Source organism: Sitophilus oryzae, unplaced genomic scaffold (assembly GCF_002938485.1).
Source record: "Sitophilus oryzae breed Bouriz unplaced genomic scaffold, Soryzae_2.0 scaffold_815_pilon_pilon, whole genome shotgun sequence".
Classification (NCBI taxonomy): Eukaryota; Metazoa; Arthropoda; class Insecta; order Coleoptera; family Curculionidae; genus Sitophilus; species Sitophilus oryzae.
In genome coordinates this window covers 1,379,012-1,391,601 of record NW_022147434.1, presented here as the reverse complement: position 1 = coordinate 1,391,601, position 12,590 = coordinate 1,379,012, and the positions used below count along the sequence as shown (strand labels likewise).

Sequence of the window (12,590 nt, the reverse complement as noted above, 5' to 3'; positions counted from 1 at the left end):
GAGAATATGATTCTTTTATCGAGATCTACCAGCCCTGAAAATATTTTCACTTATTTAAGACTCACCCTGTATAATAGACCTCTTCTCTCGTTTTTTCATGCTATGCGGTCTCTAGCCAATCTCATCCATTGTTTTCCTGCCTCTGTTATAACTAGTGTTGGGAATAATCGGACGATTTCAATCCTCGAGTATTGATTATCGGGGATTCCCCTAATCGAATAATCAACCGAGGAATCCTCGGTCATAAAATTTTCTTTGTTTACATATCATAAAACGCTAAATACTCCAAAGGCCTTTATAATATAACGATCGATACCGGAATTACAACCATGTAACTGAATGGCCTGAATTATATTGTAATAAAAATAAATAATTATGTCAAATAGGGTTTTTTTAGTAATTTTTTATATTATGGCACAAATGGTTGTCGTCTCGGAGCACTCAGTGATGAGGTGTTCTGGTTGTTAAAAATGGAAAAACATGGTGTTTTCCCATTTTTTCCACAGTATCTATATTCGTCGTTGTTTCTCAGCTTCAATCTATTGAGATGTCCATTGAGGAGACAATGTCCTGTTAAAAACCCCGTGATAGTTTGAAGATTGTTTTTACATAAATCAAGGAAAGTCTTTGATTTTTCTCGGTCGTAAACTCTGAGAAATTTCTTCTATGAGTGTCTTAACAGTTGGAGGATTCCCATTCCGGCATACGGATGGAGCCTTTCAGATTCTTGAGTTCAGCTTTAAGTTGGTTTGCACTTGGGAAGCCCAACGGCTCTAGTCCAGTTAATGGAGTGTTTGCTTCTTTTCTAGCAAGATCTTTGCTAAATAAATGGCTAATAACAGGCTTATTGGCCGAATTTTGAAAAACTATTCAATAAGTTCATTCTTTTTTATTTTCTTTACTTGAGTGTAATTTTCATCTATTTCAAATCCATCCTCAGAACTGTTATACTGAGGTAAATGTTATTGGTGCTAAAAACTATACTAGTACTGTAGAACTATCAGGGCCGGACTTAACAAAGTTGCCGCCCCAGGCTAAAAAAAATTTGCGGCCCCTTACATTTTTTTTTAATTAAAAAAATTACGGATATAAAAAACATTTATTTGAATACAGGACCGAATTCACAATAGAATAGACCGACAGAACAGATCAACACAGAACATAAAATAAATATTAAAATATTCATATAAAATGACAACAAACGAACAACAAACCTATAAGGTTTGCTTATATGCCTATAAAGGTTTCCTACGTACTTTTTTGTTTGTAAAATTATCAATTACTTCATCGTAATTGATAGTTTTAAGGTCGGACTCAATATGTAAAGCTGCCAAATGATTTAGACGTTCTGCTTCCATAGTGGACCGTAAATAAGTTTTAATACGTTTCAATGCAGAAAACGAGCGTTCAGCAGAACAGTTAGTAATAAAAGTACATGTGAAGATTCTTAATGCTATCAAAATATTTGGAAACCGGTCTTGAGCGTTTTTCATAAATTACTTTAAGAAGCTCTGTAGCAGATGGTTTTGCTGACTCAATGCATTTTATAAATTCACTAAGATGTATTAATTCATTAAGCATTGACTCATCTAAATCATTTGGATAACAGGTTATTAAATGTCTGGACTTATCGGTAATGTCGTCAATACTTAAAGCAGATATATCACTAAAGAAACCAAATTTGGTTGAAAAATCGTTGTAGGCACTTTTCCTGTAGGAAAAATTTCAAGGATTAATTTATCAATAATAACATTAAATACATTTATCCTAAAATCGTCCCTAGCGTTAAATAGAGTTTTATTATCACTGGTTTCATCAAATTGTCGTTCAAATGCTCAAAATTTGCTGCCCCCAAAAATCTGCCGCTCCAGGCCCGGGCCTAGTTGGCCTAGACCTAAGTCCGGCACTGAGAACTATCGGACAATTTTGATACTTTTACCTTTTTATTCCGGACGCCAACAAAATGCAAAGACAAATGAATGAAATTCCGCATTGTTCTTAGACGGTGAACGGTTAGATGCAGTATGTAGTCTTTTCTTTGCAGTACAGAAGTCACGAGAATCGTATATTGCCAAAAAATAAAGCCAACTAAACCACTCTCGCTGAAGAAAGGCAAGATTGGTTTGCATTGACAAGGAAGGAAGGATACGTAACATTTTTGTTTCATACGTAACATTCCACTTTTTGCTGTTCCGAAATTTAATATTTTGGGTATAAAAAAAAGGAAATACCAAGAATAAAAAAAAGCAAACCGTGTACAAAATAAAAAATAAATGTAAATGAACTTAAGCAGAAAAAGTATCTGGTTTGACTGAAGAGTATAATAAGGGAGAGACAAATTGGAGTGAAAATACTAGGTACTGGAAACAAAGAAAACAAATGACGACTTAAGTGAAACAGAGGATAACAATGTTGTGTTGAAAAAAAAACTTAGCAATGCTGTAAAATATTTATTAAAATGTATCTACTGGGTAGAAGAAAACGATGTTTCTATGCAAGATATTTTGCTTTTGAAAGGAACAAAAGAAAAGTCTGTTGAGGCAGTAAAATGGATAAGTATATATGCAGATAAAAATTGATTATCTAAAAAAAATAATTCTAATCAATTCAAATTCAAATTCAAATTCAAATTTCTTTATTAGACCCCATTAAGTTTTACAGAATAATATTAGTATTAATAAATGTGTGTCTAAAGGGATCGCACCGCGATTAAAAAACCGATACAATGGCACAAAGTGCCAGAGTGGTGCGACCCCAAACCTTGTCAAGTACCTTGTCAAAGTACCTTGTCAATTGAATTCAAATTAAATATTAATTTTACACTTGTTGAATTTTTTATGTATTTAATGTGTATTAATACGAATTTTATAGTAGGATAAAGTCGGGTACGTTGTACTGGTTTCTAAATTGTACCACTTCAATATTTATTAAGTCCTTTGCCTCTAACGCCTTCTATTTAGCTTGTTTGGCGTCTCATAGTGCCAAAACATTAACCGAGCAACAGTTGATACGTAAGTCTTTAAACGATTCAAGGTAAAGTTCAGAAATTTCTAAAAAACGTGGTTACGCAGTAAGTTTTCGATATTGTAATCTAAGATTTTGTGTCCAGAACATCAATATTTAGTAGTCCGAGTTGAATTTTCCCTAGTTGTTATTGATTTTGCCAGATAACTGGTAAAATCTTTTAGGTAAAACCGGTTCGGTAATTTGTACCAATACTTGGTTTGATAATTTGTACCGGTACAATTTACCAAACTTATGATTTATTTTCAGTTATGCCTCGCAAAGGTATGAAATACTGCCAATGGTCAGAGGACGATGTGAAAATTGCAATAAAAAATATAAAGCTGGGAGATATGGACTCATCTGCAAAAAATATAACATTCCAAAACCCACCTTTAAGAGGCATCTGGTGGGTACAAATGTGAAGGCAAAGCAAGGAACCAAATCATTAGGGCACTTAGCAGTACTTACGGTATTTAGCGCAGAGATCGAGCAAGAGCTAGAAGTCGAAATTTTAAAAATGGAAGAGTCTTTTTATGGTCTTACCATCAAGGATGTAAGAAAAGTGGCATTCCAGTGTGCGGAAAGGAATTCTATTTCCTATAACTTCAACAAAATCACGAAGATGGCTGGTAAGGCATGGTTTTATATTTTCATGAAAAGGTATTCAAGATTCTTGACGCAATCAGAATCAACATCGCTAGCTAGGTGCAAAGGTTTTAATAGACAGAATGTCAACCACTTCTACGACATTTTGGAGAAATTAATTGACTAGTATCAAATAGATTTTTTTAAAACACGAATTTTTAATGTTGATGATTCCAGTTTGTCCACTGTTCAGAAGAAAAGCCAAAAGAGGAAAAAAGAATGTTGGAATAATGGCAAGCGGAAGGGGAATTATTAATACCACGTTGGTAGTTTGCACTAGTGCAGCAGGGCACTATGTAGCACCTATGATAATTTTTAAAAGAAAAAGGATGATGGCCGAACTTGCAGAAGGTGCTCCGCCAGGTTGCTCATTACAAGTTTCAGACACAGGATACATCAACAGTGACTTGTTTGTGGTATGGTTGCCTAAATTTATTGAAGTAGTACGGCCGACTCCCGATCAAAAATTAATTTTAGTCCTGGATTGTCACTCGACCCACTCTAAGAAACTAGAGGCGATTAACTTGGCTAGAGATAACGGCGTCATTCTTCTACAATTGCCAGAGCACACCACGCATCGCCTTCAGCCATTAGACGTTGCAATATTTATGCAGGTTTATTATAAACAAGCAGTTAAAAAGTGGATGGAAGCGTATCCGGGATTAGCGATGACACAGTATCAAGTTGCAAAACTTCTGATGCCTATGGAAAAATCACTTGATGCCTATGGAAAAGCCGCAACAATTCGCTTTGCAATAAATGAATTTTCTAAATGTGGTATTGGGCCAGTAAATAGAAATGTTTCTACTGACATTGATTTTGCTGGAAGTGATACTTTAGTTAATATTAACCTTACCATGATAAATTACAATCAGAAGCAAATATCCATATTGAGGAGAAAGAAGAAGAACCTTCCTACGACGATATTCCTCTTTCTAGATTAGCATCAAAAGCAGACCCCAAAGACCTAAACAACTCAAAAGTCGTGCCCAAAGAAACTCCCAGAGAAACTTTCAGAGAGATATATTATTTAGAGGAACTCCTCCAACAAATTCTAAAGAAAAACCTAAAAGAAGCTGCAAAAAGGAATCTTCAAAGTCCCTTTGAATACTTCTTTTGACGAAATTATTTGCTTGCCAGAACTTAAAAAAATGATTAATAATAAACGACGAGGGCCTAAAAATGCCCAACAAGCAACAATGCTAACCACCACGCCATATAAAGAAGATTTATAAAAAAGGAAAGTCATAGTGGATAAGGTACAAAGGTAGTGGATAATACAACAAAAAAGGAGCAGTTAAGAAAAAAATATCATTAGACATGCCTAAAGAGTTTAAGAACAAAAACTAAAAAAATCTTCTTCTCTTGCTGAGGTGACCAATATTGTCGCAGAAGCAAAAGTTGAGGACTGGTACTGTCAACTCTGCGACGAATGTATCATTGAGGATATGGTTCAATGCAGAAAGTGCCTAAATTCGATTCATGAATCGTGCGCCTCACCTTCAAATCAAGAGTACCTATTATATTTGTGATTTTTGTAGTTAAATTAGTGTCTTTAATTTAATAATTTTCTTTTTTTTTAATTTGTTTAATAAATTTATTACAAAACTTTACTCTTTGAGAGGTATCTTATGCACTTTTGTATGGTACAATTTAGAAAACCGTATAGTACAATTTAACGAACCGGTTGGATAAATTGTACCGTTTAAAGTAAGGTTTTACCAAAAAGCTTTTTATTCTAAGCTTGTAGTATTTGCATTACCTTTCTATTATGCATTTTGATGGAAACATACGAATTAAACATTATTCGCATCAAGTGTCGACTATTCAACAAAACATGTTAGGTGGTACAATTTACCCGACTTTATTCTAAGTAATAAACTGAGTTTATCTTATAGGTATAGTGTATAATATAGATATACATGTAGGTACAATAAGCACAATTTATAAGAACAAAAATAAATTTTAATATGCTTTATAAAGCGTTTTGCGTTATGGTTTAAATAAAAATTAAATTAGTTAAAATTTTGAGTTTAGGTTGGAAACAATAAAAGTATGAAACAATAACATTATAAAGCAAAGTAGCTGTTTCTATATGTGTACGAACCATCTACTGTAACATTATAAACGAAAATTCTAGACACAAAGAAAAAATATATACCGTGAGAACGTTAAAGTGTTGACTGTAACGTCAGCAGACTTTTTTCGTCACGTAACTAAACTGAATAATTAAATATTTTTTGGTCGAAATAGGCTTTTTTCAGTTGTTTTGTGTGTCGGAGCTCTATCGGGGGGAGCCGGGTCGTCTGAAACGACCTCCATATCGATTGTGACGTCACCGCGTTTTCAGGACGCAAGCTCAACATGGCCGCGCTGAAATTCAACATTGGGGGTTTCAGTTTTCAGTGGTGTGGCGTATAACCCTGCGTCAAAAAGGGCATCGCGGCATCTCAAGGACACGCGGACGAACATTTTTTTGTTCTGGACTGAAATCACTCGCCAGACGACTGTTTTCCTTACTCCAATCCCGGATTTTTCGTGTTTAAGTCAGGTATAAACCTGAAAATTATCGGAAAGACAGTTGGACGTTTTTTAAAGAATTTTTCGGGGATACTAAAGTGGGTTTGGCACGGCGACGGTATTTTAATTATTTCCGGGACGGACAAATCTCGCTCTATAAAGTGGACTTAATTTTTGTGAAATTTTTTGTCTTGTATATTTTTCGGATGGTTTTTTTCATTGATCATTGTGATGGGTAAAAGAAAAACCGATCCGAGGATTTGGAAAAAAATCTGCGGGAGGTTCAAATTGAGATAACATGAACATTTGTGTTCAAATAGTAAGTATTATTAATTTGCTTCAAATCGTGGTACTTTATACTAACAAATGAACCAACTATGGAGTTTTTAACAAACTTGATTATAATCGTGAGTGATCTCGATTTTTATATACAGAATGAGTCTTAAATAAAGGCAAATATTTTTAGGGGTAGTATATTTCGACCCCGAAACACGTCTATGAGTTTTTTTTTCGTGAAACAAAAATTTTTGAGAATTTGGAATTTTTAGAAAGAAGAAGAATATTTTTCTAGAAGATTTTTAGTTTTAAGTTAAAAACATAACTTCGTGACAATATGGCAACATGGGTAGTAGATTAAATTTACAAGAAAGAAAACTCAGATAAGATCCAGTGGTTCTCAAAATTTAAGCAAAAAATATATAGAGGGTGGCGTCCTTCATCCACCTCGGTTGATTACACGAAAACGGAAAGATGTAGAAACAAAATATTTTATGGGTATGTGTGGGACGGCAATGTGCACAATTTAAAATTATTTTGAAATGTAAAGGGTATGTCAAAACTAATATCCACACCAAAGTTATAATTTTTCTTATACGGAACACCCGGTATTTTATTTCATATTTGGGTCCTTGGACATAAAATAAGGCATTTATTGTAAGGGTTAAATATGTTTACAAGCTTTGGTTTTTGAAATATATAAAGATATTTAAATATGCATGTTATAATAAAAAAGATTGTCAACACCTTGTACATTGCTTTTCAGAATTAATTCTTGTGCTCAAATTAAGCCAAAAAAATAAACTTTACCTAAAAATTTGATTGCTTCGTTTAATGTATACAGGGGTATCGAAAATTGCTCGTCTATTTTAAATATTTATTTTGCATAAAAACTTAAGTAAAACACTCTGTATTTTTTAAAATATATCCAAGCAGATTCAAACTATATTAGAGTTTCCTATACCTATCTATCTCAGATTTTGAATAAAGAACAATCTTTCAATAATATGGCAACCAAGAAGGCTAGTATCATCATGGCAATTTTCTAGTGAGGGTTAGTAGCTATCGTTTCAAGATCCAAATTAGTTTATTGACTTTATTTAAATTTATACCATTGTACTTTTATTTAATTTATCTACAATAGTTTAATAAATAATATTTATTAAATATGTATTTATATTATTTTATCAAGAAAAACGAAAAAGTAGTTCTTTGATTATTTTACGATGATTTGTAGATATAATTTTCACCCAAATTCATTTTCTTCACTTCCAACGACAGGTTTCTTTTTGCCTAATAGGTTTTTCTCTGCCAAAGACAAGTAGTTTTTCAAAGGGACGCTTATCAGGGAGATGTATATTTCGATATCTTGGAGCATAAGCCCTTGAGGCCAAAAAGCAATTTTCCTCATAAAATAAAATTACTAGTAACATATCCATTCGTTCTACCAGCAGATATTGTTTTATTTTTCTTAATAAAATAATGAATACTTACTTATTAAACTATTGTACAAAAATTTAAGTAAACTGTAATAATCTATATAACAATGTCCATAAACTACTTAGAAACAATGTCACTAGAACATTGCCACGGCGGCGCCACCAGCCATCTTGATTGCCGTTTTATTGAAAAATCGCTTTTTATTCAAAATCTGAGCTAGATAGGTTATAGGAATGCCTAATACAGTTTGAAAGAGGATTTGAATGTGCTTTGATTTATTTAGGATAAAATACAGGGTGTTGCATTTAAAATAATGAAGTTTTTTTTATAAAATAAATCCTTAAAATGGATCACCAATTTTTGGTACCCATGTATAAGTTTAAGGAAGCAATAACATTTTTCAGTAAAGTTTATTTCTCTATCTTTAAACTCAGCACAATAATTAATACTGAAAAGGATTGTACAGGGTGTTAATAATCTATACCTATTGTAGCATGCCATATTTAAATATCCAACCAAACCAAACCAAACCAAACCCTTATAATAAATGCCTTTTTTTGGGCAAAAAAATCCAAAAATGAAATAAAATACCGGGTGTTCGATAAGAAAAAATATAACTTTGGTATGAATATTAGTTCTGAAACACCCTGTATATTTCAAAAAAAATTAAATTGTGCACATTGTCTCCCCACATATACCCATAAAATATTTTGTTTCTACATATTTCCGTTTTCGTATAATCGCCGAGGCGAATGAGGCGAGCCACCCTGTATATTTTTAAAATTTTCAAAGTAAAATTACTCGGTTATACGTTAAAGGCAAATATCTTGAAAATCGTTCACCTTTTCCTACTAAACAAAGAGCACCCGTTTTACGTAAAAAAGTCTAGCTTTTTTATATCATTTGTCGAAATTACTGTATATGTAAGGATAAAAGAAGTACCACCCATAGTACTCTCTACCCTAATGCCTTTCAGGGCTGTTATGGAATTTTTCAACATCGCAATTCGCTTTGGCATTAAAATGTGTGTAAGAGTACCAAATTAAAAAAATAACGGTTTACTAATGTTCATAAAAATAAACAAAATATATTATTTCTATTTAATCTTTCGAGGGCTGTAATTTCTTCGGGAAGCTTTTTTTTTATAGGAACTTTTTGTTTTATTTTTATCTGTAGAATCGCCCACTAAAATTAGATACACTATTTTTTTGACACCCTGTATAAGCCTACAGAAAACGGGTAAAGCGTTTAAAGATCGGGGAAGTTAGCAACTCATTGAAAGCAGGAATTATAAAATGCGATCTTGCTTGGACTGCTACAATCCTGCTTTATCTTGCTTCAAATCTCAACCCACCCACACCTACCAATTTTGAGCTATATAGTTACTTTTATTTTAGTTGATGACTTCTCAGTTAGCAACACATAAGAAGCAGGATCGCCAAAACTGGTTCCTGCTTGCGCTGCTATACCCTTGTTGCATCCTGCTCTAAATTTCATCCCAGCAACACTTGCGGTTTTTAAGATACAGCAAGTTTAAGTCTGATTGGTGACAAAAACAAGTTCCTGCTTTGGCTGCTATCTTCTTCTTGCGGTGCCGTGCCTGTCTTCAGGCTTTGGCGATCTCCATGACTATTTTGTGGAAGAGTTCTCTATCTTCTGCTGCATGAAGCAGCCTCTCCACCCCCAGACCGGTCCAGTTCCGTATATTTCTGAGCCATGACAGTTTCTTTCGACCTACCCATCTTCTATCTTCGACTTTTCCTTGAATAATCAAACGAGGAATATAATATTTCGTGCCACGCATTATGTCTCCGAAGTAGCTCACCTTTCTGGCCTTGATGGTGGTTAACAGTTCCCGATCTTTGTTCAGCTGTCCAAGAACTTCCTCGTTGCTTATATGTTCGGTCCAAGAAATTTTAAGAATTCTCCGGTAGCACAACATTTCAAAGGCTTCTATTTTATTTATATTCTCGACTTTTAGCGTCCATGTCTCGCATCCGTAAAGAAGAGTGGAACATATGTAACAACGTAGTGTTCGCAATCGGGTTTGCAGTGACAGGTTTCTATTAGTGAGCGTGGTATTCCATTTTTTGAATGTTCTACGTGCCATTTCAATTCTTGCCTTTACTTCTTCGTCACATGTATTTTCACTATTTAGCCAGCTTCCTAAATATCTAAAATGTGGTGCTTGTTCAATATTGTGTCCGCTGATTTTTATCTGGATTGGATTAATTTGTATTTTACCCACAAACATCCATTTCGTCTTCTTGATATTTATATTAATACCCCATTTGCAACTAGCTTCATGAACCCTATCTAGCAATGTTTGCAAGTCTTCCATGCTTTCTGTGACAATGGCGGTGTCGTCTGCGTACCTTACGTTATTTATGATCTCGCCTCCAATTTTAACGCCTTCTATTCTGCCGGATAAAGCCTCGTTAAAAATGTTCTCCGAATACAAATTGAGTAATAACGGTGACAAAACACACCCCTGTCTTACTCCTCGTTTTATTGGGATGTCATTTGTAGTTCCTTCATCGACCCTAACAGCAGCAGTTTGATCGTAGTACAAGTTTACTAAAAGGCGCATGTCATAGTTGTCTACGTTATACAATTTCAGATGCCGAAAGAGCTCTGTATGTCTGACTCGATCAAATGCTTTTTCAAAGTCGATGAAGCACACATAGATGTTCTTGTGAAATTCGCTGCACTTTTGCAACAATAGCCTCATGCAAAACAGGGCTTCACGTGTGCCTAGTCCGCTACGAAATCCAAACTGCTCTTTTCCGATGCTCTGTTCACATTTAGCATATATTAGGTTGAGGATTATTTTTAAAAGTATTTTTAACATGTGGTTCATCAGACTAATAAGCCTAAAGTCATCACATTTACTCGCTTTGGTATTCTTGGGTAAAGCAATAAATATCGATCTCTGCCAGTCGCCAGGTAATTTTCCACTTTGGTAAACCTGGTTAAAGAATGCTGTCAAGACAGATATACTGTCGTTGTCGAGAAGTTTTATTAGTTCCGCGGGTATTTCGTCTGGTCCGGGAGTCTTGTTTGTTTTTGCCTGTTGTATGGGTTTTTCCACTTCCGATTTGAGTATACTTGGACCACATTCTGCTTCATAATCTGCCAATAGTATCTCTGGAGCTTCCCGAGTGTCGTCATCAAATAGTATGTGTCGTTGCCACTCATCACATCGGTCTTCATTTGTCATTAATACTTGTCCACTAGTGTTGTGCAGTACTGATACCAATTTTCTCTTCTGTACACCAGAGATTTTTTCAGCTTTTTCTGTAAGTTAAAATCATCGTGTAAGCTTTGAAGGTGTTCTATTTCTTTACAGGATTCCTGAAGCCATGTTTCTTTTGCTTCTTTAATCTTTTTGCGAATTACCCGATGCGTTCGTAAGTACTGGACATGATCGTTGTTCTTATATTTTCTTCTTTCTTCCATGAGGCCTAATATTTCTTGCGTCATCCACTTCTTTCGTGCTTTTGTTTTTTTGGGTTTAATCATTTCATCTATATTTTGATTTCTTAGTGAAACTTTGATATCCTGCCAATTGTCTTCAACGCTTTTGTTTTCAAGTGGTGTTACAATTGTGTGCATGTTGCCATTCACTTCCTGTGATAGGTTCTTTAGAATTTCAGGTTCCTTTAACATCTCCTGTTGCATTCGTGATCTTTTAATCGGTTTGCTATTCTTTTTAAGCCTTATGCTTAGTTTTGAGCAAAGTAAGTTATGGTCTGAGTGCACATCTGCTCCAGGATAAGTTTTTGTTCATTTAATACAGTTGCGGAAGCGCCGGTTGATTAATATATAATCGATCTGATTTCTTACAATGCTTTTTTGCGTGTGTTGGGGTGATGTCCATGTATACAATCTTCGGTATGGTAATTTATACCAGGTATTCGTAATGATATATTTGGCTGCTATAATCCTGCCTTATCCTGCTTCAAACCCCATACCACCCACTCTTGTCGTTTTTAACAGAACGAATCGATTCCTGGTAATCAGTCGCACATTAAGATTAGGAATGATTTTTTATAAGGCTCTTAGGTAACTTTAGAGTTTTTAGTGTGTAAATTTTCCAGTTTTCAACTATGAATTTGAATTTATAGTTTTCACAAGTGTGATTTGTGTGTTTTTTTTACGAAACGTAAGTATTTTTGACGGTCAATCTACCCTTAAACTTTTGTTTCGTTCCGTGCCCTAACGAACAAGTCAGAAACAAGCTTTTATATCATACAAATTGTGTAATGAGATTATAAGTTGATAGTAAAAGTGTTACAGAAAATTATTTTTTTCTTTTTAAAGCATTTAAATAAAAGCTTCTTTTTGAAAAATGTTTTTCAAAGTTTTTATTTAATATGTTTATGTATGTATTTCCCGCTGCTTTTGGATTGTTTGTTTTTGTCTCTGTCTAACACATTTGAATTGGCGGTATCGATTGTTTTTGATAAACAGTAAAATTGTCACGTGATGGTCATCTTTCGTGATTTATAGTTTTTTTAGTTTTTTGTTTAATAACAACTTCATTTTTCGTAGATATTTGTTTAATGTTTTTTTCTAGTTCACATCACCAATGAGTCCATGGGTATTCTTACGTAATTTACTGGTAGTCTTGTTGTGAAAGGAATCATTAGCAATCAAAGCATTTTATATTTGATCTTTTAGAGGTTACATGATTGGAAAAC

The 12,590-nt window shown here is 34.1% G+C and overlaps 1 protein-coding gene across 1 annotated transcript; it reads left to right on the top strand.

Moving 5' to 3' along the window:
• Positions 1–3,881: 3,881 nt before the first annotated feature.
• On the top strand, positions 3,882–4,771 carry LOC115889576. The gene is made up of 2 exons (XM_030909628.1): positions 3,882–4,479; positions 4,527–4,771. Exons 1-2 carry the CDS (start codon positions 3,882–3,884, stop codon positions 4,769–4,771), a joined length of 843 nt encoding a protein of 280 aa, XP_030765488.1.
• The last annotated feature ends 7,819 nt before the right edge of the window (positions 4,772–12,590 follow it).

Bases quoted from the DNA above. Each gene is read 5' to 3' on its own strand.
- LOC115889576 (XM_030909628.1), top strand. From the start codon at position 3,882: ATGGCAAGCGGAAGGGGAATTATTAATACCACGTTGGTAGTTTGCACT. The intron at 4,480-4,526 runs GTGATACTTTAG...AATTACAATCAG, and splicing joins TGACATTGATTTTGCTGGAA to AAGCAAATATCCATATTGAG.